Here is a 27,850-nt window from a genome sequence, read left to right as displayed (position 1 = left end):
ACCATTTCACACCCATTAGGATGGCTAAAACTTAAAAAGACAGAACAATAGTATGTATTTGGCAAGGATGCTGAGAAATTGGAACTCTCATTCATTGTTGGTAAGAAAGTAATATGGTTAATTTTGAAAGACAGTCTAGCAGCCCTTCAAATGATTAAAGTTAGTTATTACATGACCCAGCAATTTCACTTCTAGGTATATCATAATCAATAGAACATCCAAGAAAAATGAAACCATATGTCCACACAAAAACATGTACACAAATATTTATGGCACTACTATTCAAAATAGCCAAAAGATAGAAACAACCCAAGTGCCCATTTCTTAATGAATGGATAAATAAAACATGGTATACCCACACAATGGATTAGTTGGCAATAAAAAGGAACAAAGTGCTAAGGCATGCTACAACTTGGAGGTACTTTAAAAACAGGCTTATTGAAAGAAGCCAGTCATAAAAGGCCATCTATGTTGTGTGATTCCATTTATATGAAATATCCAAAATAGGCCAACGTATAGAGGAATTGTGTATCAAGATACAGATACATTAGATACAACCTGCTGATGATAATGAGCACTGGGTTTCTTTTGGGAGTGATGAAAATGTTCTAGACTTAAATGGGGTAATGGTATGGTTACACTCTGCATATGCTAAAAAAAAAATTATATAAACTGGTGAATTGTATGCTTTGTGAGTGTTATGGACTAGATGTTGGTTGTAATTCTCGTAATTCTGATGCTGGAGCCCTAACTCCCAATGCAACGGTACTTGGAGGCAGAGCCTTTGGGAGGGAATTAGGCTTAGGTGAGGTCATGAGAGTGAAGCCTCCATGATAGACTAGTGTCCATCTAAGAAGGGATTCCAGAGCATGAGCACACTCTCTCTCTGCTTTGTGAAGACCCAGCTAAAAAGCTGCCCTTAGCCAGCCAGAAAGAGAGCTCTTGCCAGGAAAAGAATCTGCCAGCACCTTGAACTTGGACTTTCCAGTCTCCAGAACCTTGAGAAATTAATGTCTGTTGTTTGAGCCACCGAGTGTGTGATACTTTGTTATAGCAGCCTAAATTAAAACAGTTCCCTCAAGGAAGATTTTTTTTTTTAATGGACAAGCAGCACTTGGGCAGAGAGAAAGGAAAAGAATATACCATATGTAGAGAGTTTTCAAGCAAAGACCTAAGGACAGAAATACCCACAGGGCCCATGTGACTCTAGTTAGCAAAGGACACTAGTAGGAGGAAATGTTGAAAAGGTAAGTTAGTGTCAAACTTGGAGGCCCTCAAATAACAGGCAGAGATGTTTTCCTGTCAGTTTAGAGGGACACGTGGATGTTACGTTATCTGTACATTTCCTTCCCCAAATAAATATGAGCAGTATTCTTTTGAAGGCAAAAGACCAAGAGCTGTGACTAGGATAGAACTATTTCAGAAATAACAGGACTTGGTAAAACAATCTCCTTATTAACAAGTGCATCCCCGTGGTAGTTTCAGGTTTATTTTCCCCTTGCACAGCTGCCCACATTCTTCTAGCCCACACTTCACCCATAGGGATCAAGCTCCTAAACCCCTGGCTTTGTGCACCGAGGTACAATGAAAATGGCAGCAACAAAATATCTGGGTGAGAGAAAGAATTTTGCTATCTTTCCTTTTTTTACCTGCTCCCAGTACAAACCTCAACTCCATGGGCTTCACTTTCTTTTACCTCCCCTAAGAAATACCACCAGTCGTAAATATCGTAGCTGTTCCCTAGACTTTGGCTGACATTTCATGCAAAATTCATTTGAAAGAACATTCACCTTTCAGTGATTTATAACCAAAGTGTTAGGGATTTCAGAAAGCACAAGATTTGAAATACTACCAGACAAAGACCTCCCCTTGCCAGTCACCGTTGCTCTTTTTCCGGTGGGCGGTGGTGCGTTGGAAACTTATTGTTCTGAAATTAGAAACAGAACAGAACAAACTCTGTGTTCCTGTGGAAGGTATTTCATGGTCATTATAGGAGAGAGAGAGAGAGGAAAAGGCCTGCTTGCCTTGCTATCAGTCTGAGGGATGGATATTTCAGTCTGGGAGGGCAACATCAGATCTTCAGGGTACCCCAATAATAACTGGGCACCAGACAGCTACAGCAAACTTGGTGGAAATTCTCCCAAGAGTTGCTGTAATAGAGGAAGTCCAGGTGGAAAGGCAGGGGTGAAAAAATGGAGGTGGAGTGTGGAAACTAAAGCCTAGGGCTTCTTGTTTCCAGTTTGGATACTAAACCCAGTAACTTTCAGCTTATCATTTAACTGCCCTGGACCACAGTCCTCGCTTGTGGAATACAGATCATCAGACTAACCTCTTATGCTACATAGAACCATTAGCTTAGGGGAAAAAGGGGGTAGAAGGAGGGTCAAAAACAACCAGAAATCTCTAGAAAGAGGCTATATCACATGAGGACACTTTGAGCATCACTAAAACACACCTAAAGTGGTTTTGGGTATAATAGGAATAATTATCGTGCACACCTACACACCCTTTCTCACCCTTATGAAGAACCAAAGGAGTTTCAGCTGGGACTTTCAGCCACCACTGGCTGTGAATGTGCTCTCATATAACCTGTTTAACCTTGACTTGAATGTCACTTTAAATATTTAGCCATTTAAAAAAAAAACACTCGAACACCTGCGGTACAGAGAGAACATTTCATTTCCCTCCTAGAAAAACAATCAAGCAAATTTAAATAAATCACCTCAGTGTGTCTCCAGCAATGGCCCAGCTGCCTGGATATTTGTCCCTGACTTGCCATTAGAGTAACCAATCCCTGCCTGGTAAATTTATTTAATAACAGCACAATGTGCTGACATTCTTTGGAATAAGGAGACCATCTGAAAAGCTGTACAAGGTAAAAGGGCAGTGACTTCACTACAGCTAAGAGGGAATCTCTGTTCACACTGACTCATGGTTCACTCACCCCTTGCACCCCCCCCCCACAATGTCCCAGCTCCTGCCTCTAATGACGTCGGTCTCCCATCTTCTTTCCAGAACATTCACATATTATTAGGCTTACTGCCCAGGACCATTGGAAGTCACCTTAGTTTGAAAATTTTAGTTTGCATTTGCAAAGCAGTTATGAACCTACTCAGAAACTTAAAGCTTCTCGGGTTATGCAGGGTTTAATCTTCTTCCTGCTTTTATTATTAGACCATGATAGACACACACATCACATAAGCAGAAATCTCAGTATCCCAGTCAAGAGAGAGGGAACTGACAGGCCCTCAGTTGCCCCCTCGAGCCTTAGGCGCAGAATAATTTCTTAAGGTAAAGCATCTTCTGGGCAAGACGTGAGCCTGGGAAGGAAGAACAGAGGAAGCCTACACTCTGGAAAGCCTATTCCATTCACAGGCGTCACCTAGTGGGCATTGCTGAGAGGGAAGTGGCCTTGAAGGCACTCACCACATGGCTGATACCTGACATCTGGCCGCCCAGCTGCAAACAGTAAGACCTTTACCACAAAACACTCGTGGTAGGGAGGATAGGCCAGGCCGGCTACAAAATGGGGCAAGGGATTCTAATCAAATATTGCTAAGTTGCCCTGACATAAGCTGGGAAGATGAAAAAGTATTTTTAAAGAACACATTTAAAATACCATATTTTAAGCAAGATCTGAGAAGTTTATCACATCCCAACTTCTGGGCTTCAGAAGGAAAAACTATCAAAAAAAAAAAAAAAGATATATACTCTGTGGCACTAACCACATGTCACACCACTGATTTTCTATTTATGTTTGTCCTGTAAAAACTGACAGACTGGGCTGTCCACTTTGTTCTTAACTTTCTAGGATGTTGTGATCCCCCAGGGTACCCTGATGTGGGTATTGATCTCTGACCCCTAGGCCCCTGTGACCCCTAAACTGTGGTCTCCACCTCCTGCCTCTCTCTTTGGTTCTGTTACTAGCTGCAGCTGCCACCCAGACCTCTCCTTCCCCTGGACTCATCAGCACTATAAACTTAGTTTTACAGTACCACGCAGGCCCTACTAAAGTCATGTGAACGAGGGTGGAACAGTTTTGAATGATGTAGCACTGTTTTACAGGAAACTCTGGTGTGACTCTCCCTTACAGAGGTGAAGAGGGGACTCCTCCGTGGCCAGATGCATGCCTGATTCATCAGGAGGCTTTCTGCAGGCACTGCAGCTCATTTCCATCAGGCAGAGTCGTGGCAAATATCAGAATGACCTATCATACTACCAAATTTAATTTCCAGAGCTGCACAAATCAACTCTCCCTCCCCGACACAGCAGGTTAAGATGGACGTGAATTGATGTCTTTATAGTTTGAGAATTTTTTAATATTTAAAGGAAAACCAATTAAAAATAATCTTCCCTATAGAGGTGGCTAAATTTTAGCAAGCTCAAGTATTAAGAGTTTTTGAACCCATTATTGTGAGACAGGGTGACCCCCTGCATGGAAGGAGAACCCCAGAATGATCAGGAGGAAACCTAGGAAACAAATTGTGACCCAAATTGCCTCATACGTTAGTGAAAAGAGTGCAGGCCTGGACAGAGGGCACTGGGTCCACATTCCAGCTCTACCCTTACTTGGGTAAATGACCCTCTCTCTCTTGCTTCCATTTTCTTATTTCTAAAAGGGGGTGCAAATGACCTTCAGCATTACTGAGGAATAGTAGATGCTAATTAATGTATTCTTTGAGCTTTCTTTAATAGTTAGCTATTGAACATTGTAGAATATAAATCATTATATTATAAAATTATAATTAAAATATTGAAAATGTTTACATTTATAGATAAATATAAATATATTATAAAACAAATGTTGGTATTCATCGCCTGTGGAAAGGAAGACTACAGTTCTTTGAAATGCCCAGTGCGCCCTTTCCCCGCCTCCACCTAGAGGCTGTTAGCTGTTCTTCTGCCTTCAAGTCAGCCCCATCAGCCTGATTAACCAGTTTAACACGTTAAAAACTGGCACCTGTTTTATTCATTGGCCCAGCAGAAGTCTCTTGAGGCTTTAAAGAAGGCCTCACTCCACTTGTGAGCTCTCTCATTCCCAGCATTTTCCTAACCTTTAACCCAGTTTCCCCACCTTCTGCCTCGTTTTGAGCACCAGAGTCAATGTATTCCTTGGTTTCTAACCTATGGCCCCAGGCACTTTCTGATTCAACCCACACTGGGTTCCAGCCCCCAGCCTTTCATTCCAACCTTGCTTCAGTTTTTCCATGTTGAATCCAGTCAATACTTCTGTCCCTAGATCTCAATGTGACATACATCAGAGGTGGGTGAGCTGAATGGACAAGGGACAGGGTGGGAGGAAGGAACTTTGGAGGAAAGCTTATGAACCCAGGGACATGTGATAAATCTCTTCAGGGCCTCTTGGTGCAATGACAGTGAAAAGTAACCTGACTCCAGCACCAGTAAGATAGCATGTTTGGTCAGGCATCTACCATTTCAGACTAAAAGACCCATGTTTAAGAACTTGCAAAGCTATGCACAGGTGTGTTGAGTTTTGGGGACACTTAAGCACAAGAAAAATGGTAGTTCCTTTTTTTTCCACATTCAGTTACTCTGTCTCTCCCCACCCATTTCTCCATCAATCTTCCACAAGCAACTCCCTTATATATCCTTGGAGTCTATACATGGTGCCATGTCCACACAGCCATATGAAACCTTCTGGTCCACAGCAGTGAGAGGCCTGTTCTCAGCATCCTCAGACATGCCAAGGAAGGAGGAGACCTGGCCTGTGGCCAAGAGATGAATACAACATTCCAGAGATATGATAAGCCTAACTAAACATGAGTGAGGACACAGATTATGGAGCTAATACTTTATACAAAATCAATTATAGTTGTATATTTATTAAACCCTATGGCAATTGTTCTCCAAGCACAGCTCCCAGACCCATGTCATCACCTGAGAACTTGTTAGACATGCAAATTCGTAGCCTCCTTCCAGACCTACTAACTCAGAAATTTGGCGTGGGGCAATCTTTGGTTTATCAAGCCTTCCGGGTGATTCTGGTGACCAGTAAAATTTGGAACACACAGCTTTACAGCCAAAACTCTCAAACTTGGCCCTATTGACTTTTCATGCCAGGTGAGTATAGTGTGTGCTGCCCTGTGCACTGGACCATGTTTGGCAGCATCCCAGGCCAATCCCCACTACGTACCAGTAGCGATCATCTACCCCAAGTCCTGACCAGAAGCATCTCCAGACAGCGAGAGTTTCCCAGAAGGCAAAACTTCCCCATGTAAGTACTGTCACTATGGTAAAGTGCTACCCGGAGTGAGTGGAATGATTATACACAATAGAGTTATAAGGAATCAGTAACATTGCACCACATAAGAGCACACAATCATGCTTCTTATAATTAAAGGAGACAAAAGTCTGCAAAGATTCTCAAAAAACATCAGGTCAACCTAAGGTCCTGGAAAAGCTCCAGTTACTGGTTATCTCTGAATTACGAGGTTACAGGTGACTATTATCTTATACTGTAAGTTTTTGTTTTAAGTGTTCCTTTTTTCCACATGTATATTAAAATTATAGCAAAACAGAGGACTTAAAGTTTTTTAAATGACCAGGAGAGACCTGGAGATATTTTTTCATCCAAATATTTCTTCTTTTACTTCAGTTTAACAAGGAAAGTTATGAGTCCGGAAGGATACTTGTACTTTCTTGCCAAATCTGCTTTCATCTGACATCCGAAGCAATAACTAATATTTCTACGTAGTGCTTTATAAATTACCTAATGCTTTCTCATTTGTCATGCTGTTTATCACAACAACCCTTTAAAAGAGTTTGGAGCCCCAAGTTCTCTCTATGAATAAGTTTCAAATCTTTGAAGTCAAATCATCATTCCGATCATTTTCTGTGCTCAAAACCAGAACCATTTTCTTCATAACAACTAAAAAGCTTTGCCGTTCTCGACTGTCCAGCCTCCTGAACAGAGTTACAGCCTGGATCCTTAGTAAACAAAGTGTGGTGGCCAGACCAACGGCACAGGTATCACCTGGGAGGTGCTTAGCAATGTAGAATCTCAAAGTCAAATCAGACCCAGTCAGTCAGAATCTGCGTTTCCACAGGATCCCCCGAGGGTGTTTCTAAACACATCACAATCACTGACTTAGACTAATCATCTAAAGGCTAGCACCTATATTTATCTTTGTATTCCCCACTCCATAGCACCATGTGGTACATGCTCAACAATATCAGTTCCTTACTGCTACTGTAGCAAACTACCACAAGCTTATTGACTTTAAATATAAATAAATTAAATTTAAATTTTTGTCTTACAGTTTGGGAGGTCATCCAAAATGTGTTCCAGTGGGCTAATGTGAAGGGGTCCCCAGGGCTGCTTTGCTTCTAGAGACTGAAGAAGAGAATCAGTATCCTTTCCTTTCTGGTTTCCAGAAGCCACCTGTATTCCTCAGCTTGTGGCCCCTTTCTCCAATTTCAAAGCTAAGAGCATTCCAAGCCTCACCCTCCCTCCTTGCGTGCCCCGTCCTGCCCACAACTCGCAGACCCCACCCACCCACTCTTTCACTAATAAGGACCCTCCTGATTACATTGGGCACCTGGATAATCCAGAACACTTTCCTCATTTTGAGATCATTCATTTAACTTTATCAGCAAAGTATAAACTATTCACAGGTTCTAGGGATGAAGCAATGGAGAAAAAAATTGGGGGTTTGGGGCTAAGGATTATTCCACCAATGACACTCATTAAATGTTTTCTTAATTGGACTCAAATGGGGTTAAACTAGACAATGGGGGCAGTGGCTCCCTTCTCCCCAGAGCCCTAGTTTCTAGGGAACATCATATCCCTTCTAGGCGCTCTGTGCCTCCCACAAATCAGTCTCCCTGTCTCCTTTGCTACTTTCCTCCCTGGACCACAGCACCCAGAGCTGGCGCCTTTCTCATGGCTCCCATTCACCTGGTAAGACATCATTTCTTTCTCTACTTATTCCCCATTCAAGCTCACAAGAAAAAATGAAAAAGAGGAACCACATATGTATACTATTTCATGTCCACAAAGCATATTTCCAAGGAATTTCTCAAGAACGTATGAGCTGGACTTCATTAGTGTCTCTACTTCAGATGACTGGATTAGGAGACTAAGAAAATCATGAACTTCTGGTTGAGAGCACAGACTGAAAACTTTTCCATATAGTGACAGCCAACATTCACTTTCAGGTTTAACCTCTTAATGTGTTTTTTCCATGAATCAGTCCACCCGATTGGCTAGATCAGTTCCCAGGGGCAACGGAGCATAGAAAAGACTAGGATTTTGACTGGGAAATTTGGAAAGCATGCCATTTCCTGGGAGAAAGCAAAGAGTGGTGACAGCTACAGACACTTAGGGATAAAGTGGTAGGATGCAGAAGAGAGACAAGTGGAAAAGGTGCCGCTGTTCCCATTTGTACATAATAGGGCTGAAAAGACCTCCCAAGGAAACTCAGACAAACAACTGAGATAATATGAGTGAAACACTCTCAAGCTTCAATTCGCCATGTACATTAAAATATTGCCATCATTAAATGACAACTACAGAAAAAATTAAGTTATATAAAAAGGATAAGAGAACTCTAACAGCTTTGCTTGTGCTGGTCTGACCACCTTACTCTGAAATCACCAGGGGCAGAAAAAATTATGAAGCTGGGCAGACATATTGCACCTTATTAACAGAATCCTAACTTAGTTTGTGGTATTAATGTACCCAATTGAAGCACTTCTCAGCCACACTTGATGCTATAAATGGCCAAGGGACAGATCTGGACACTGAGGCATGAAGAGAAACCTGCTGAGAATTTCTGGAAAAATTCTGCTTTCTTGACATAGACATTGGCTTTTTTCCTTGTCTTTTGCCACTTACACCTGTGTGGAAAGCAAATGTAATGGCTGGACCTGCAGCAGCTACACTGCACACAACAGAACAAGAAAACTGCAGACATCAGTACTAAAATTCTGGAGCCACTGAATCAATACCAAAACTTTCTACCTCTATATTACTTGGTGCAAGAGGAAAAGATAAGCCCTTAATTGTTTCAGCAGGTATTTTGCCCATTCTTGAGTTTTCTCTTCCTTGGCAGCCAAACAGAATTCTTCACTGATACAAAAATCTCAAAGAGGAACTATAACTGGTCCTGGACATATACCTTAGGTAAAATGACTTTTTGATGATAGCTTCCCAGCTGCATTTCCAAAATCCTTCTACTTCTTCATGATATTCTCTCCTCATTGGCCCACTTCTTGGTCTACTCAAGTCCCAGAGATTTTAGTGCAGTCCTGAAAAGTACCACTCGATTAGATTCCACTGCTTATTTTAGGAGACCTTTCTATCCTCACATGATTAAAGTAATCTCCGGCACTTCACGGTGCTTAACGACGGTAGGAAATTGTTTTATCTACATTATATCACTCCTAAAACAAGTCCTTAGAGCAGTGACCTTCAAAGTGTAGTCCCTAGTCTATCAACAACAGCACACCTGAAGATTCGCAAGTTCTTGGGAAACACCTGAGGTCCACCAAATCAGAAACTTTGCAACAATCTGCACCCTCCACGTGATTCAAATGTGTACTGAAGTTTGAGAACTATTGCTATAAAGTATTATGTACATTTTTCAGATAAAGAAATTGAGGCTTTGGGGGATTACATTGACTTTTCAAAGGCCTTACAGTAGTGTTTTGGAGACAGGCCTTCTGGTTATAAGCGTAAGACTCTTTTTCCCACATATAAGTATGTTCTTTTCAGACATACCTGTCAACTGCCTCATTCCAGAGGGGGCTGTCATTTTGAGAAAAAAAGAAAATCTTACTAAGTAATTCACTATAGAGTATTGATATCTATTTCTGTTTTTCCTTCTCAAGGGAGTTCATGTTGAAAAGAAATAAAACTCATATCACAATGGAGATATCACCTGCCCCCACTACAATGACTGTGAGCAAAACAAAATAACAAATGTAACAAAGCACATGGAGAAATTTGGAGCCCTGTGTCCTACTAACGGGAATGTAAAGTGGGGCAGCTGCTATAGAATACAGGATGGCAGTTCCTCAAAATATTAAAAATGGATATTATGCATATAATCCAGCAATTCCATTTCTGGGTATATACCCAAAAGAATTACAGAGACTTGAATAGATATATATACGCCAATGTTCATACCAGTATTATTCACAATAGCCAAAAGGTGAGTGCAACTCAAATATCCACCAATAGATGAACAAAATGTAACATATACACACAGTAAAATATTGTTCAGCCTTGTAAAGGAAAGAAATTGTTATACATGTTACAGCATAGACGAACCTTGAGGACAGTTATGCTATGTGAAGCCAGTCACAAAAGGATAAATACAATATGATTCCACTTATATGCAGTGCCTAGGGTAGTCAAATTCATAGAGAGAAAATAGAATGGTGGCTGCCAGGGTCTGGAGGAAGAGGGAAGTGGGGAATTATTGTTTAATTGGTACAGAGTTTTCAGTGGTTCAAGATAAAAAGAGTTCTGTAGATGGACGGTGATGATTGCACAACAATGTGAATGTACTTAATGCCACTGGGCTGCACATTTGAAAATCCTTAAGGTGGTAAATTTTATGTTAGTTTATATTACCACATTTTGTAAAATTTATTTTAAGATGTAAAAGAGCAATTCAACTCAACTTGTAAAATTTCTGTTACTTCTGCTAGCAAAATATTAGAGATGAAACAATCAGGGTGAATTCCTTGGTACAATACAAACCATATCCGAAAATGATTCTGAACTCCCTATTGAATTTTGAAATCACAGTTGGAGATTAAATGAAAGGTCAAGTGTTTTTTAAGCCCCCTCAGGTACAGGGTGTCATTGAGGGGTGATTTCTTAAAAATTATTGTTATAAATATATCAAGGTGGGAAACAAAAATGTGAGAGTCTTGATAAGGCTGAAACTGTTTGGCTTGCTATATACCATTCTCAGTAGAGGAAAAAGATAAAACCCTCTGCTCACCAACAGCTGCCTCCTTTCCTAATATTAATGCCACTAAACTCACAAGCAAGAGAAAGCAGTTAACCAACAAGTAGGTGTCTGCTTCTGATGAGTCTATCTAAGGAAGAAATATGCCCGTCAGGAGCACTATTAACCCATTCTTGTGGGAAAACAGAGAGGGCATGGCTCAAAAGTTGACTGCCAGAATTCATCAGTATTTTTTGACAAAAGGCCATACTTACTAGAATTTTCCCCAATTTCTTCAATTCTGAAATAATTTCATACTGCCTGAAAAGATGTGAAAATTGTACAATTTCCATATTCCCTTTACTCAGGTTCACTAATTTTACCATATTGTAACATTCGCTGTCTCATTCTACCTGTATCCATTCTATTATTTATTGCTTTTCTGAACATCTGAGAGTGGCCCTCCCCTTAATACATTAGCATATATTTCTTAAGAACAAGGAAAGCACGTGCTACAATGGTACCCAATTCACTGAATTTAATAGAGATATAAGAGTATTATCTCCTCTACATTCCATAATCCATTTTTGTCAGTTGTACATGCGATCTATAACATTTCCTTCTTCAGTCCAGGGTACAGTCAGGATTTTATATTGAATTGTAATGTCATCTCCTTTCAGTCTCCTTAAATCTGCAACAGGTTCTCAGTCTTTCAGCAGAGGTCAGCTATTATATAGATTATGCCTCAGTCTGAGTTTGGCTGATGTTCCCTTGTGATTAGAGCTGGTTACATATACTCAGCTGAATACTAACATACTGTTGTATCTTCAAAGTATCATTTCTAGAGGAGCACAAGTCCATCATTGTTGATATTAACTTTTATTACTAGGTCAAAGTGTTGCCCAAGTTCTCCACTGTATATTCATTATATATTTACTTCCCTACTTTCTCCTAATAAATAATCTATATAGAGACATTTTGAGACCATGCAAATATTCTGCTCCACATCAAAATTTACATGCTAGACTTAGCGTCCATTGATGATTCAAGCCTAAACCAATCTTTCCTATGATGATTACAAAATACTGATTTTTTTCCAACTATACCTCTCCCTCCATGTTTATTAGTTGGCATTTTACCTTAACAAAGCATCCTCTTTTCTCTCCTATTTTGATGTTTCTATTAATTATCAGTATAGAATCATGGATCCTTATTTTATTAGATGGATTACAATTAATTACTCTTCTTATTTCTTTTGAAGCCCTCATTTTTCCAGATTTGGTCAGCAGGAGCCCTTCAAGCTGATTTCTTATCCTTTGACAGAATGGGGACTTTTTTACTTTCTGGCATCATAACATGTTCCAAGCTCATCTTGTACCTTCTCTGTTCCAGTCCTGGAATCACTTATTTCTCAAAGGAGCTCTACTTCATTTTCTTTTTTTCCCAAAATTATAACATATTGAGATGGAACTGTTTTGTTTCTGATGACTGGGTTTCATACTCAGATCTCTTTCATATTGTTATTACAAATCTTTTAAGGGATAAAATGCAGCATGTGGGAAAGACATGAGCTTTGGAAAGAAACCTGAGTTTGAACACTGGCTGCATCACTTGCTAGTTGTAGGAAATCAGGCAAGTTATTTAACCTTTTTAAGCCCTTATTTCTTCATCTCCAAAACAGGGGAAATGCTGTCTATCTCACAGGGTTATTATGAGGCTTAGAAATATAACAGTTTTAAAATCACCCAACTCAGAGCCTGACAGTAAATAATCAATCTAGGTTACTTTTTACTCTTTTAATCCCCTCATTATACAATTTTAACAGGACTTTTTCCCCTCTCACAATCCTTTTAGCTGCTTCCTATGAAGCTCTAGAGAACCAGATTACCTGGCCCTGGTATTGTTCATTGAAATCTGCTCATAATCCCTAATTTTCACTTTGCCCTATCAGGACTCCATGACCTACGGTGGACACTTAGGGATCCTACCTTCTCTTCCCTTCCTTTTGTTCCTTAGCATGAGAGGCAATGTGGTACAGAGGACAAAAATTCCTTGAGTATTTAAGAACATACAGACAAAGCATTTGATAAAGTTCAATCATCTCAGAGAATTATAAAACACCAAGGTAATTTCCTGGGCTTTAAATAGACTATATATCTCAAAACCTACATTAAACATCACATATGAGGAAGAAACATTTTACTTTTTTCCACTAATATTGAACACAAACCAAGAATGCCTGTTATCACTTTGTTTATTAAGAGGAACTGACTTGTTATGCTACATGGCAAGAAAAATACATAATAAGAGTAAAGATTAGATGAAGGTAAAATTTATTGTTTCCAGATAATAGTACTGTCCCCATAGAAAATTCAAGAGAATCAATAAACCATTGGAACTTATAAGAATTTAACAAGGTTGTTGTATTATAAGATAAATTTACTAAAAAAAAAACAATAATATTCCTATATGCTAGCAATGATGTACTAGAAAATAAGATGCCGTTTACAAGATGCCATTAACAAAAATGACAATGTATCTAGGAGTTAACAAAAATGCTTATAGCCTTTATAGAATAACCACTAAAAATATTCTGTTGAAGGATGTAAAGGAAAGTCTGAATAAATGGAAAACTAGGAATTGTTCTTATACAGCATAATGTCAGTGCTCCCCAAATAATTCTATCCATTCAAGATAATTTCATCAAATTTCCAAGAGGATTTTTTTTAAGAATCCCATAAATTCATTCTAAAATTCATATGAGAAAGTACAATTCTACAAATAGCTAAGGTCATTTTGAAATAGATAAGCAAGAAGGGGATACTCACCCCACCAGACAGTGACGCATATTACAAAGCCATAAAAACAACATAGTACTGAATCAGGAACAGGCAAACAGACTGCTGGAAGGGAAAGTTCTTAGAAGCAGTGCCACACATGTATGAGAACACCATCTAAGATAAAGTTGGCACCATAAAACAATGGGAAAAGAACAGATTGTTTATAAATTGTGATGAGAAAGTGGATCACTATGATGAGGCAAAAAATAAAGCTGGACCTTATCACTTCTGTGAAACTACAAAAAGGTGTACTTTAGATGGATTAAAGACATAAATCTGAGGGGTCAAATTTATAAGGAAAATATGGAAAAAATACAAAGAAAATTTCTAAGAAAACATACAACAGTATGGTTTTTACCTGGGGGTAATAGAAAGACCTCTAGAAAAAGACCTAAAAACACAAATGCTATGATTTTAAAAATCAAATTGGTGAATCTGATTCTATCAAATTAAAGAACACCATATACAAAATAACAACTAGATGAGAGTTTAGGGGGAAATATTTGTAACATACAAAACCAGCAAGAACTTAATGCCTATTGTATGCAAATGATTCCTGAAAATCAATGAAGGAAAAAGTGGGAAACCCAACTTTAAAAATTAGCTAAGTACTGCATTGACAATTCTCAAAAGGGAAGCCCTAGTAACTAATAAGAATATTAAGAAATGCTCAGACTCTTCAGTAAACAAAAAAAATTCAAATGAACATAAGATTATTAGGATAGAAACAATTAAAAGGTAGGCCATTCCAGGGATAGCAGAATGTAGCAACGTGGAAACTCTGGTATACTTTAGGGGAAATTATAGACTTGTACAGTCATTCTAGAAAACAACCCTCCACAACTCCAAAATCCTATTCTGGTTCTCTACAAGTCAGAGAAATTTCTTGCATAGCTTCACAGGGGATCCACACGAGGTTTGTGGTAACGATTACTTGAAGACAACCTAAGTGTACATCAGTAGGGGAATAATGAAACAATGTGGATGTAGTGGTGGTCACCAGAAGCTGAGGGGAAGGGGAAGTGGGAAACTGATGTTTAATAGTTGTAGAATTTTACTTTGGGAAGATGAGAAGGTTCCGGAGGGTAGTGGTGATGATCATAGCACAAGGTGAACGTGACTAATGCCAAAGAACTGTATACTTTAAAATGGCCAAAATGGTAAATTTTATGCTATGTGTATTTTATCACAATTTTTTAAATATTTTTAAAAATACAGTGGATGCATGCTACCTTGCAGGAGTTAAATATATTAAGGTATCTGTATTTATAGCCATACAATCTTAAAAACAGGATTTAAAAAGTTAAAAACACATACACATTCCAAGCATATTTACTAGGATGCATGCATCTTTAAAGATTCATTATGCACATATTAGTTTGGAAACTTCTCAGGGAGAGGGAACTAGAAACAGAGGTTGGGGATTAAAGGGAAAAAAATTTTTTTTAAATAAGAAGGGTATTATAAGGACCAATGATGAATGACAATAAGATATTAGGAACTTAGAAGTTTGTACCTTTGGTTAAAAAGAAATGACATCATCCATTCAAAAACTTCTTGAAAGGACATAAAGCTTTATAGCTTACAGTTTATTGTTTCCTTCATTTGAGAAGGAGTGAAATGAACCAAAATAGATTTAACTCCTAATTTTTTGGATCGTGAGTGAATTCTGAAAAATGGTGATTTACACATTGGCTAGGTATTGCACATTGGAAGTGCATCTGTTTTATGAGCTTTAAATATTTCCAGTGATCTCTCATTCCCACAAATTTCTCCCCTCCTCTTTTTTTATATTCTATTCCATGCTGAGCCAGATTAAGGGTTGGGTCACACAGGAGTTGCTGGAGTGCTCATATTTAAGAGGTGCTAAAAATATCACCAGAATTATAGCAAAGTGGAAAAAATTATTTTTCCTAGCACTGCTGTTAAAGAGAGTACTTTGCAAGGTTAGAAGGAATCCTGTTATAAATTGTGTGTGGCCCCTCTCTCAAGGAAATACACAGATGATAACAGGAGTTATTGAAACTCAGGGCCACAAGGCTATACTGTGAAGTTGTGCACAATGTCATTTATGTATGTCCTGCAAGACTATTGTTCCCTTGTTTTAACTGCCTCATTAGGAAGTTTAGTTAACCATTTAGTTGAACAAATACCCCACTCAGCCAGAATGCAAGGTTTCATACATTAGATAAGCATGTTTGGAGCTGGATTTAGGTTATTTGAGAAAAGAGAGGACAAACTAAGCTCTATGAAGGCACCAAGTTTTTAGACTGCCTAGGAGTTATCTGTTCCTGTCTGGCTCTGCATCTAGGATAGAATTACAGAAGTTCCTCCATTTAAAACTCTGGAACCCAGATGGCACTCCCATCACGTGCCAGGCCTTCAGGGTCCACCTGTGCCCTTCATCTGGCCATCCTTCCTGATGCGGCAGGAAGAGGTAGAAGCAGTGGAAGGCAGGTGGTCAAGGGTTCCTGTATGGATTCCATTTGCTAACGGAGCAAAGCTAGCACAGCTATGCATAAAACCAGGCCAAGAATCTTGAATATATTCAAAAATATATTTTTGAAAAGAGGTATAAGTGTCTTTATCTGACCCTAATTCTTAGGAAAGCTGGGTGGACCACTGCTAATTCCCAAAGGCATTTTGTGAATATTGAGAAAAGTGTGATTTCTCATTCGTATGTTTGTTTGAGTGTATCATCTGTGTGGGATGTTCAGAAACCATAATTCTTTAACCTCCATTCTCAACTTAATTTAATGCAACTTAATCCAAGGTGTGAAGTAGGCATCTAAAAAAAACCTATTTTCTGACTGCTGAACATTGACTTAGGGTTTGAAATCTGCTTTCTACATCAATTAGCAGTTTTCCTTTAAAATATATCAATTTTTTTTTCACATATTAAACTGATCAGTAACTTGTGCCATGCACTTAGCACGTCACACTGTTATGCTCATTGACTCTTCAGAAAGACCTAGAAGCTGAACACAGTGAAAAAATGATCTTTGCTGGTGACATGTCTAGCATGTTTCCTTTGCCAATTGAACAAATCTTCACTGAGTGCCAAGGCACCATGGCAGGTGCTGAATACACCTGGGGCCCTGCCCTAATCAGACTGCTTAGAGTTTGGTAGTAGTATGATGTAGCAGATGAAGCCCAAAGCTAGGACTGAAACATGTGCCTCTTCCAGTCTATTCTACCTATCAGCTCCTGCGAAAATTCACTGTCCATCTCAAAATGGGAACCTGGCTTAAAGGCCTTTTCCAGCTTTTGAATTTGAAATTTTGAATGAAACTTCAATATTTTTCTAACTTTCTTCTATGTAATGAGTTCTAACTTTTGTAAAAAGACACCTACATTGAAGCATGAGCTTAATACTCATACTCATTATTTTCTTGTTCATCCTCCCAACAGTCCTCTGAAATAAGCATGGATATGCCCAGTTTTCAGAGTAGAAAGCAAAGAACCTTCCCCACTGTCACGTAACTAGTAGGGTCCAGGTGCAACACAACCCATGCCTTCTGGGAACAGTAAGGGAGACCTTACACTGTGTGTGCCTTCTTTAACTGCCTCTGAGGTTTGTCCCTACTTATCAGCACTATCTTTTGCAGGCCCTGCCTGTGACCTAGCAGCTGTCAAACCCCGGTGTTTCAGTTTTGTGCAGTTCAACCTGATTCCCTTTCTGTGAAATCACCAGCCTCCTTAGGTGGATGTGTTTGCACCATGCTCCAGTCAACTGAGCCAGCCACCTGAGAGGAGCAGCTATTTCCCAGGATGGGCAGGATGCCTGGATGACAGGCAACCAAGCCCCACATGCTCCTCGAGCTTCTCCCACTGTGCGCTGAGAGGCGTTCTCATAATTTACGTGCCCCACTTGAAATATAGATGCTGAAGCACCAGAATTATACATCTGTTCCCTTGACTTTTTAACCAAAGAGTGCTAGTTTATTGCTGAGCTTAAGGATAAAAGAAGCAAGAAATGAAAGTTGGGTTGGTTTTTTTTAAGTTTCCTCCCCACTAAGTACAATCAGATGTTAGATTCACTGAGCCCAGTGCTGGGTGGACGTTCACTTCACTTTGCCTCTCAGTTTATCAGCTCGTTGTCTGAGGTAATGCTTTTCATCACAAAAGAAGACCGAAGGCCCTACAGAAATATTTTCAGTTAAATGCATCGAGCAGCCCCAGTGTTGTAGTGCCAGAAAAAGTAAAACAAACAGGAATGATGACGAAACTGAGTTATGAGGCTTTGCTGGGAAACAACTGTCTTTTCATCTCTGGATATACAGCTCATCTTTACCCTGGAGTACTGGCTGGAATTCCGGGCAAAGGGCACCTATTCAGAAATAATCTATCCAAGACTGAAGAGCTCCACCATGACCCTGAGATCAAATGCCCTTTATAGCCTTGCCAGTCCAGAATTAAAGCAGCAGACCTATTATACTGTAATGCACAGCTAAAGAATCAATCAGGGGAACCTGCTGCCTCAGCAAACACTTTCATCTAAAAGAACAAATTATTTGTGATATAAAACCCAATGAGTATCTCTATTAAGCATCTCAGATGAAGGGGTGGGGTGAGTCTTTTCAAAAGTGATAAGGTAAATGAATCAGTTGTAGTTTGACATGTATTTTCATGGGGAAAGGAAAATGTCTAAGTGCTCATGTTCATCCCTGGCTCTAAGAGATGTGCATTTCCTTAGGATGTATGGCACAAGAAATTCCCTTGCACCTTTCCCACACCTTCTCCTTTGGCCAAGAGAATCTTTTTCCCTATCCAGAGATTTGTGTGTGGTCTCCAGGTGTATCACCCAGAGTTCCTCCAGGTTTCTACACTTGGAGATCAGCACAGAAGGTACACAGAGTTTTTGCAGAAAATACAAGATGCCTGGGTACAAGCAGAGACCTAAGACCAGTGCCCTGTGATGGGCACCAAAAGAGGGTATACTTGACTCAAGAGTCTCTTTTCTGGTCTCCAGGAGCCTTGCCTATGCCTTGGGTCTCAATCTTCCTGGCCAAGGTTGGTTGATCCAGGATGGTACCTTAGCCAAGCCTGACCAATCAGTCTTTTCCAAGGAATTTTAACTGAGACAAGAGCAGGAATTCAGTATTCTCAGGGGTGAAAGCTATGAAATATGATGCCTGCAAGGGACTTACTCTGCAATGAGAGAGAATGATGCAGAAATGCATCAACAAGAGATGACAGATGACAGAGAGAGAATCCTGCACAGAAATAAAGGTCCTGGCTCCAGTTGGTCCAGGAGCTCAGATGTTTCCCTGCTTTTTCTGGGATTTTACTTATAAATCCTTCTTCAATTGTATGAAAAACACTTGTATTCCAAAACTTCTCCATTTATGTTTAAACTTAGTATTTAAGGGTTGGAGTTCTGTCACTTGCAACCCAAAGTATTCTAACATATTACCCAATACAGAAGCCAAAAGCAGGAATTGGTGCACAGATATTCCTCCAGGCTCATATCAGCTTATGGAGGTGCTAACCTGAACCTCTAATCTATACTATGGTAGAAAGTAATTTGTCCTAAATCTGCAGGATAATGCAGTCAAAATTATTCAAGATAGACTGAATTTTGAGAACAAGCATGAATGGATCATGAATATGCCTTCCTCATTACCCCTGCCCTTCGTTTCAGTGCAGTTTATTTTGTATTTGTAGTATCTGGGTCTTCCCATGAATGAAAGACCTAAATATTATACTAGAAGTCTGGATAAGGGATACATTTCCATCCTGTCCTGATTTGGCATCTAATATCTGGCATTCTCATTCTCAGTAGGCTTTACCTTGATTGTAGCCCATTTTAAATCACTAATTTATTAGCAGAAAGTTGGGTTCTGAAACAAATGGAGTTGTTCTGCTGCTCTTTAAGATCCAAGGTTTTCTATTGATGAATTATGGAAAAATTTCATCCTATATTTTCTCAGAAAGAATTCTGATTGTTTTAAAACAGTATTTTCCAAGACAACATGTCTTGTTTAAAAATCAGTAATATGTTTGGAAGTTAACTGGAAGCCTATTTATCTCCCTTGATCAAAAAGATGGGTTGCAAGCTGAAAGACTTGTCTACAAATAGAAAAGGCAGGTTAGAACACTGAATATAGCTACCAAGGAAATCCATTTTGGAAAAATTACAGACATAGAAAATAGTTACTATTCAAAGTTGACTTATATTTATTGAGTGCACACAATATAGGACCTAATTTAATCTCTGTGACATCTCTGTGGTGTAAATAAGTATTTTCACTTTACAGACAAGAACAAAAGAACACAGAATATGAGTACCTTGCACAAAATTATACAGAAATTGTGTGAATCCCAATGAGATGTTTATGAAAAATCAGTCCCCTTAGTTGAATGGAGAAGCATGCTAACCCATGTTCTCGGGGGCTCTCTGGCCCATGAGACCATAGCTGATCACTACCAGTAGGAGATGAACCAAAGGCAAACAGAGCTCTGAAGTTAAATTTTCAAACTCCAACGGAACAGTTTTCCAATGGTGGAGGAAGGCAGCAAAAGTTGTGAGTTATGAGGATCTCAATTTAAAGAGGAATTAGATGTCATAATTGAATTTTAAAATGGCTACTGTATTTGATTAGGAGGAACCACAGTAATAGGATTAGATGGCTAACTTTTGGAATATTGCTTAAAATTGCCTTTCTCTCTAAAGTCCAGTGACAGCTCTTTCACTAGAATAGAACTACCTCAGAGGCTGATTTCTCACTTTTGGGGAGTACAGGAAACAGTAATGACCTGTTACTCTGGAAAAATGTGTCTTTGCTTTGACCCAGTGGGAAGGTATGAAGCCTCCATTTTCCTAAAATCAGCTTTACTGAGGTATAATTTACAACAATAAAATTCACGAATTTTAAGTATACATTTAATGTATATAGTTTAATAACCATGATCACAATCATGATATACATTGTCCCATCACTCCCAAAATTTCCTTTGTTCCCTTTTGAAATCAATTAGCTCCCTCCACCCTGTCTCCTGGCAACCACAGATCTGTTTTCTGTCACTCTAGTTTTACCCATAGCTTGGGTAAACTTCAGTAGCATCTGATAAGCTGCCTTATTATTTCAGAAAGATTCATCATTTCTTCCCTTTAGCTAATCAAGAGCTCCTGTTGAACCTCCATCCACATCTTGAATCCTAAAATACGTGATGACCAAAAACTGGCCATACAGATTCCCAGTGTGGAACATGAGGACACCACCCATTAAGGATCAATCAAGTTAAAGAAGGTATTGATTATCCTGGAAAATAATGGCAATAGTCTGTATGTGCATCAATAGTGGACCATTTTTAAAAACTGGTACTTTCAAGTAAAAGAAAGAGAATACATGTTAGGTGCTGATATTCAATGTTCTCAAAGATATATTGTTAGGTGAAAAAAAAAAGATGAAGGAGAGAGAATCATCTGCTACAATTTGCGTTGCAGAGGAGGAAGAAGAATATCTACATGTATTTTCCGTGAGTACTTTTTAAATTCCTCTGGAAGAAATACACTAATTACACCTGCAGGAAGGAGCAGGTGGCCAAGTGGCATGAGTAGGAAGGCAAATTTTCATTGTATACATACACTTTTTTATGCTTTGGAGTTTGAACCAATGTATTACATATTCAAGATTTTAATTGAATAAGTAATGTATTGATATTGACTATCTACAGTGTACCAAGTCTTGTCCTAGAACTTGTTGGGATCAAGGATGGTCTCTTTGAATAATCTGTTATCTTATATCCATTCTCTCAGTTTCTGTAATCACTTTGTCTCTGCCATTTATTTGGATATAAATCAAAATTTTTGCCTTTTATCTTCTCTTTAATTGCCCAGAAGTGGCTAAGGACATTTAAGGTGTTTATTATTTAATATTTTAGATACGTTTACATTAGTTCATTGATTCATAGAAATAGGTATCATTTTACTATTTAAAATTTTGTCTTTCGATTTAGGTCAAAAATGCCATCTGTATTTTTTTTTAAAAAGTTCATTTTACTACTAAAACTAATAGAAATTTCACTACTAATACACTAATGCTTTCCCCTTGTAAAACAAAATGTTATAGTTAAGGTTAAATTTCCCTTATTGCTTCACTCAGCTTCTCCCTAACTGAGATGAGGTGACTTATCAGGTTAGTGTGTGTCCTTTTAGACCTATTTCTCTGCTCTTCTATCCACATGTTTCCTAGCAAATACATAGCATTCTGTGGTGTGGTTTTTTTTAACCTATATGTAATAATGTATGTCTTCTTGTACATTATTTTTTTACCCAGTGATATCTTTCCATGCTTGTACACATATGTCAAGCTCAATTTTTTAAAAGTCTGCACAGAATCCCATAATTTGAATGAGCTATATTTTTATCCATTTTTTATCTATATGCATGTGGATTTTTTTTCTCAGTTGTTTGCTTTTGTGAATGATGCTGCAGTAAATATTCTTATGCATGCCTCCTGGTATCCACGTGTATACTTCTCTCTACATTTCATAGTATCTAGTCTACTGCCATCTATAGAGTACTCAATATGTATGCATGGATTAGCTGACATTTCTGTGATATATTGATCTGAACTGTGATATAAAACAGGTAGCCAATAATTGTGTTCAATGATGATATATTTTCATTTCAGTATCATTCTATGTTTTATGAGGTATATATAAGTGTTCTGCATGGCCTCAGTTATATACTAGTATTTCTCCCAAGAAAAAAAATAAGAGTTTGGATACAGACAAGTTACATGTTGAATATTAGCCATAATATTACTAGTGGAACAGACCATGTTTTGTCCACATTATTCCTAATAAATGGTACCATTGCTTTGAAAAGTTCCTCATGGCTTTTCATCAGAACACACTCAACAGATTCAGAAATGTTCTCGTCACTCTCTCCCTAATTCCCTACCCTCCTATTTATTCATTTCAAAGGCTGGCCAACAAAGTATAGTCTTTTACAAATGTTAACTACTCCCAACAAATAATCATGTATTTGCAAAGAAGACCTTTTTACTCAGATCGGAGAAAAGAAACCTTGTTTCCTTCTATGAGAACAGAAAACACTGGAACACCGTGCACAGGCAGTTTGGGCATAGACTGTGGTCATGCAGGGGAGTGGTGAGAGAAGGGCTCGGGCAGGGGAGAGCTGTGCATGTGCAAGTGGAGCAGACTTATCTGGAACAGATCATTCTAACTGACCACCTAGTAGCTCGTTTCTCTATGGAATTTAACTGTGCCCATGGGTTTCTGATGCAAGAGAAGGGGCTGACACTCCAATAGAGAGGTTAGTAATAGGGAAGTCTCTGTATCATTTACCCTAATTGCTTGTTCTAAGAAGCTAAGCAGAGCAGGATCTGCTTTGATTAGCCTATGTTCATTTCTGTTTAAGATTGTGCAGGATAATTCTGCCATTGGAAACAGCAGCAATAGTGCATCACTGGGAAAGAAGGTGATATTCTTGCAGGCAATTCTTATTTCAAACCTGGTAGCTGCTCAGGAGCACAGGGTCTTATATACAAAACATAGGCTTCTTGGAAATAAGTCTCAAGAACTGGTGTTATGTATACCCAAAAGAAATGAAAGCATACGTTCACAAAAAAATAGTTTATGAATGTTCATAACATAATAGCCAAAAAGTGGAAATAGCCCAGATGTCTATCAACTGAGGAATAGGTAAACTAAATGCTGTATATTCATACAAAGGAATTTTACTAGTTCATGAAAAGGAATATATCATCCAATCCAGTGAGGGTATGAATAGAACAAAAGGTGGAGGAGAGAGAATTTTCCCCTTTTTACTGCCTACTAGTGAGCTGAGACATCCCGTCTTCACCTGCCCTCAGACTGAGATTTATACTATGAGCTCTCATGCCCTTCAGAGTCAGACTGAATCACACCACTGGCTTTCCTGGGTCTCCAGTTCACAGCCAGCAGATCATGTGATTTATCAGCATCTGTAATCACATTGATCAATTCTTCATAATAAATTTCTATATATATATATATATGTGTGTGTGTGTGTGTATAGGTTCTCTTACTGGTTCTGTTTCTCTCTGGAGAACTCTAATACAAGTAAGTAGATAAGATGTTAGGGCTTTAGTTTTTTTGATGAGGAACATGTCACCTAGAAAAGTATAGTGATTTGTCCATGGTTACAATGCTACCCAAAGGCAGAGCTCACTCATGCATCCTAGCAGTGTGCTGGGCACTATGGATACAGTGGTAGGCCAGCCTGCATATGGACCCTGCCCCATACAGTTGAGAGGATGTGACTAGGAATTTGGAATATATTTTTGTTAAACCCAAGAGTCTATGCCAGAATGTCCCCAAGTCCTTGGGCATTTGCATTCATTTGCAAATAAACTGGTTTACACTCCTAGACCTTATTCAGTATTTCCCTCAATTTCTCAGAGTATGGTCTGCATGTACCTATATTGGAATTATCAAAGGTACTTGTACAAATAAAGGTACTTGTAGGTTACTAGGCTGTGCCCCAGACCTGCTGAATCTGAATCTTGGGAGCAGCATCCTAGAAACTGCATTATGAACACAAACACTTATATACCTAAGTCTGAACACCTCTACTCTAAGGATTCCAGGAGGGTTTAAATGTGGGGTAAAGGGTTGTATTTTCTAACTCCACCTGCCTTGCCACCAATTTTTGGCCGTTAATCACTGTTCTTGACTCTTTAAGTCCATGTAACTGTAGGATGGAAAACTATCTTCTCTTTTTCATTCCAGCCCAAGCACTATTTGCAAAGGCTGCTGTGTATTTACTTCTTTTAAAGACCTGAGAATAATGAAGATGGAGTAGGGCAATTAAGCATGTTATATAGAACAAATAGGAACTTCACTCTCAACATTAAACATCTTATGTTGACTGGCTCTATCCACCAGCAGTAGAGCAGATCATTGTTTTACCAGATATTTACTTCCTCTCCCCACCCCCGACGGCCTTGCCCACCTCCGCTGGGGTGGCCAGGAAACAAAGGAAAACTTGAGGATGAGTTTGATTTTCTCAGTGCTCCCCAAATGCTACAGTCTTGTCAAGATATGCCCTAGGACAAATATTCCCCTTCTTGGGGGCCTGCCTCAGTTCTTCTCTGAATTCATTTCAAGAAATGAGAAGAAGCACTCAGGTGACTCAACAGAGGTTCTTCATTCTGCCTGCAGAACACCCAGAGGGTCATACATCTCTGTAATTCACAACTCATAAAATAAAGTGGCCTCCAAAGCATACCTGTCCCAGCCACAGCAGTACCTGATGGCCTAACAGCTTTGTGATTGTTCTCGTACACAAGCACCCTCCTGGAGAGAGGCCACCAATCACCATCTGGTTTGTAAAGGTGTTTGGCTGTGTTTTCCATCCAAGAGACAAGATATGAGTAACAGTAAATTAAGAACAACCAGCCTGACCCTGTAACACAGATAAGAAATGCAATGATGTTTTCCTCTGAGCAGGGCTGCCACAGAGAGAGGACAGCCCAAGTGACTCTGTCTTCCAAGTGCAGGGAAAGGAGCACCTTCCTGGGAAAACAGAGAAGGTTTTACAACAACAGATGAAACCGGGTGGCATGTTCTATGGTTTAAAAGGAGGAAGTGGGATGCCAGCCAGGTTGGACATGAGGTCAGTCAGCAGTGTCTCCCTGAGAACACCCACGTGACTGGGCCGCATCATGAAGCTGTACTGTTCTCACCATATCTGCAGGCAACTATGAACCTTATATTCTAATGACCAGTCTTCTCAGCCACACTCCCCTCTCCAATACAACATAATGTGCCTTTCCAGCAAGATTCGACAGTCATTTGTTTTATTGGAGGTACTCTATATTCAATCAAGATCTACTCACTTTACTCCACTTCCCATCCTTTGTCCCCACTTTCCCAATCACGTCCCTCCAAGAGGAAGACGCAGTGCATAAGGGCATGGATTTTAGAGTAGGAGAAAATCAGAAACCTTGGACAAGTTCTTTAATTACTCAAGCCTCACTCTCTTCACCTGTATCTGTAACTCTTATTAGGATTTTTAAATGAAACTTAGCACATCATAAGCAGTAAGTAAATATTAGCTAGCTCACTGCCAGTATGCCCACACATGTCTGTGCCCACACCTGCACTCATCACAGCTTGGAGACACAGAAAGCTCATGGAAATAAAAATCAAGGGATTTGTGACCTGAACAATTCACACCCTGTCCCTGTCTGTGTACCACAAGGGCCTCATCTGCACAGTGAGATGTTGTCCTGGGTCATCTCTAAGAACCTATCCAGGACATAGAGTCCAACTGTCTGAGTGCACATTCGGGCAGCTCTGTATGAACTGGCACAGAAAATGCTCCAAGACACGGCACTAAGTGAAAAGGGTAGGGTGCAGACCTGTGCCCACGGGACCTCCTCCCTGCATGTGTGCCCACAGCCTATCTCTGCAAAGATACATATGAGCTGGCAACAGCCGTTGGAGAGGGGGTTTGGAAGACAGGAAGAGGGAGACTCCCTTTTCCCTGTGTACCCTTTGTAGTCCTATACCATATGCATTCGTCTCTTATTTTAGTAATTTAAAATCTAGAAAACAGGTGTCTATATTATAAGAGGTTACAAAATGCCTACTTTTCATTTTAGTGTATTTTCACCTACACCTGGTTTGCTTTTGTAATAATTTTTTATTCATTATAATATTAAAAAATTAAATGGCACAGGCTGCAACTCTGTGGAATTGCAAGGCTAAATTTTTCCAGCATAATAATTAGTTATCAAAACCACTCAATTCTCCCTGTAGGCTGTTTGAAGTTAGAGGTTTTTGGTAAGAAGGAAATACCTTCTAGGAATCCCATAGATCAAAGATGAGGAGAGTGACTTAATTATATATCAAACACTTTACGTACATTTATCTCATTCAATCCTTCTAACAATTCTCCATGCTGTTAATTTCTCCATCACATGGAAGTAAAAAAAAGAAGTTCAGAGAGGTGGGATGACATGCCAGGGAAGAGCTGAGTTTTAAACCCAGGTCTAAGTTGACTCCAAGGCCATGTGCATTCCTGTCTACCATGCTGTCGCCTGGAAGTAATCTAAGGGAACAGGTTCATATTAAGAATATTGGTCATTTATGTGAGTGGTGAAAGGAGGGGAAATGCCATATAAAAGGTAAACTAGAGCTGGTTTAGTTGCTATGAGCCATGTCTGTTTCCTGTTGCAGGCTTTTCAGCATCAGGGTAAGCATCTTAAAAGACATCCTCTGATTCATGCCTCAGATGCCCCCCTAGACAATTTAGCTCTATTCTACATGAAGTAGATTTTTTAAAGAGTCTCTTTCTAAAGGATTAATGCTACAGATGGAGTCCTGCCATGTGACAAGCATGTGGCCAAGCCAGCATTTAAACTTAGGCCTTTCAACAGCCAAGTCTTTAAGGCCTATTTCATCTATTCCTCTTGTTTTATAGATGGAAATAAACCTGAGATACAGAGAAACAAAAGCACAGAGACAGGATGCATTGGGTCAGAACTCAGATCTCCCAGCCCTCAATCCCTTGTGCTGCCTCCTACACAAAGATGTTGCCATGAAAATGAGTCATTTTTCATTTGGGAGGTAGTGTTAAGACACTAAATAGGAGTACAAACACTGAAATTCCAATGAGATTCTTCTCTACTCAGTCACTTCCCAGATAGATGGCACTGTACGCTTTACTTCTCTAAGTTTGTGTCCTTATCTGTAAAGTGAGAATAACAATTATACCTACTCACAAGTTAAACTTTGTGTGGATTAATGAAATAATGCATGCAAAGTGTCAGACAAAAAACAAAGAACCCAATAAATGTTTCCTATTATTATTATTGTCTGGCATAGTATATAACAAAATATATTAAACATATGAATGCTTCTCCTGCAGTAGTCTTTGAGCTCTTCAAATGCAGGGACCATGTCCTATTCATCACTGAAATTAATTTGGGAGAGGGATTTATTCCATTCCAACAGCCCACTATAGCCAGGCATCCAATGAGATGTTCAGATGGGGGATTGCCATGGCTTATGCCACACAACTCCCCACAGAGACCAAGTGAAGGTACCTTACCTGTAATGCTCAGTCAA

General features: G+C 39.3%; 1 protein-coding gene across 5 annotated transcripts in view; it reads right to left on the bottom strand.

The window, feature by feature from the left end:
• The window catches only part of DMRT2 (doublesex and mab-3 related transcription factor 2), a 702,116-nt gene that overhangs the window by 658,519 nt on the left and 15,747 nt on the right, over positions 1-27,850 (bottom strand). The window contains exon 5 of one of the 5 annotated variants that reach the window (XM_057498612.1): positions 6,924-7,354. The exons of 3 other annotated variants lie outside the window; for them this stretch is intronic. In XM_057498612.1, the coding sequence (XP_057354595.1) occupies positions 7,314-7,354 (41 nt within the window). In that variant the 3' untranslated portion in view covers positions 6,924-7,313. Of the gene's footprint in view, positions 1-6,923; positions 7,355-27,850 lie in introns of those variants that run through there. One more of the 5 variants, XM_057498611.1, reaches the window with a different exon arrangement.

Source organism: Manis pentadactyla, chromosome 3 (assembly GCF_030020395.1).
Source record: "Manis pentadactyla isolate mManPen7 chromosome 3, mManPen7.hap1, whole genome shotgun sequence".
Taxonomy (NCBI): Eukaryota; Metazoa; Chordata; class Mammalia; order Pholidota; family Manidae; genus Manis; species Manis pentadactyla.
This window is presented reverse-complemented; position numbering and strand designations above follow the sequence as displayed.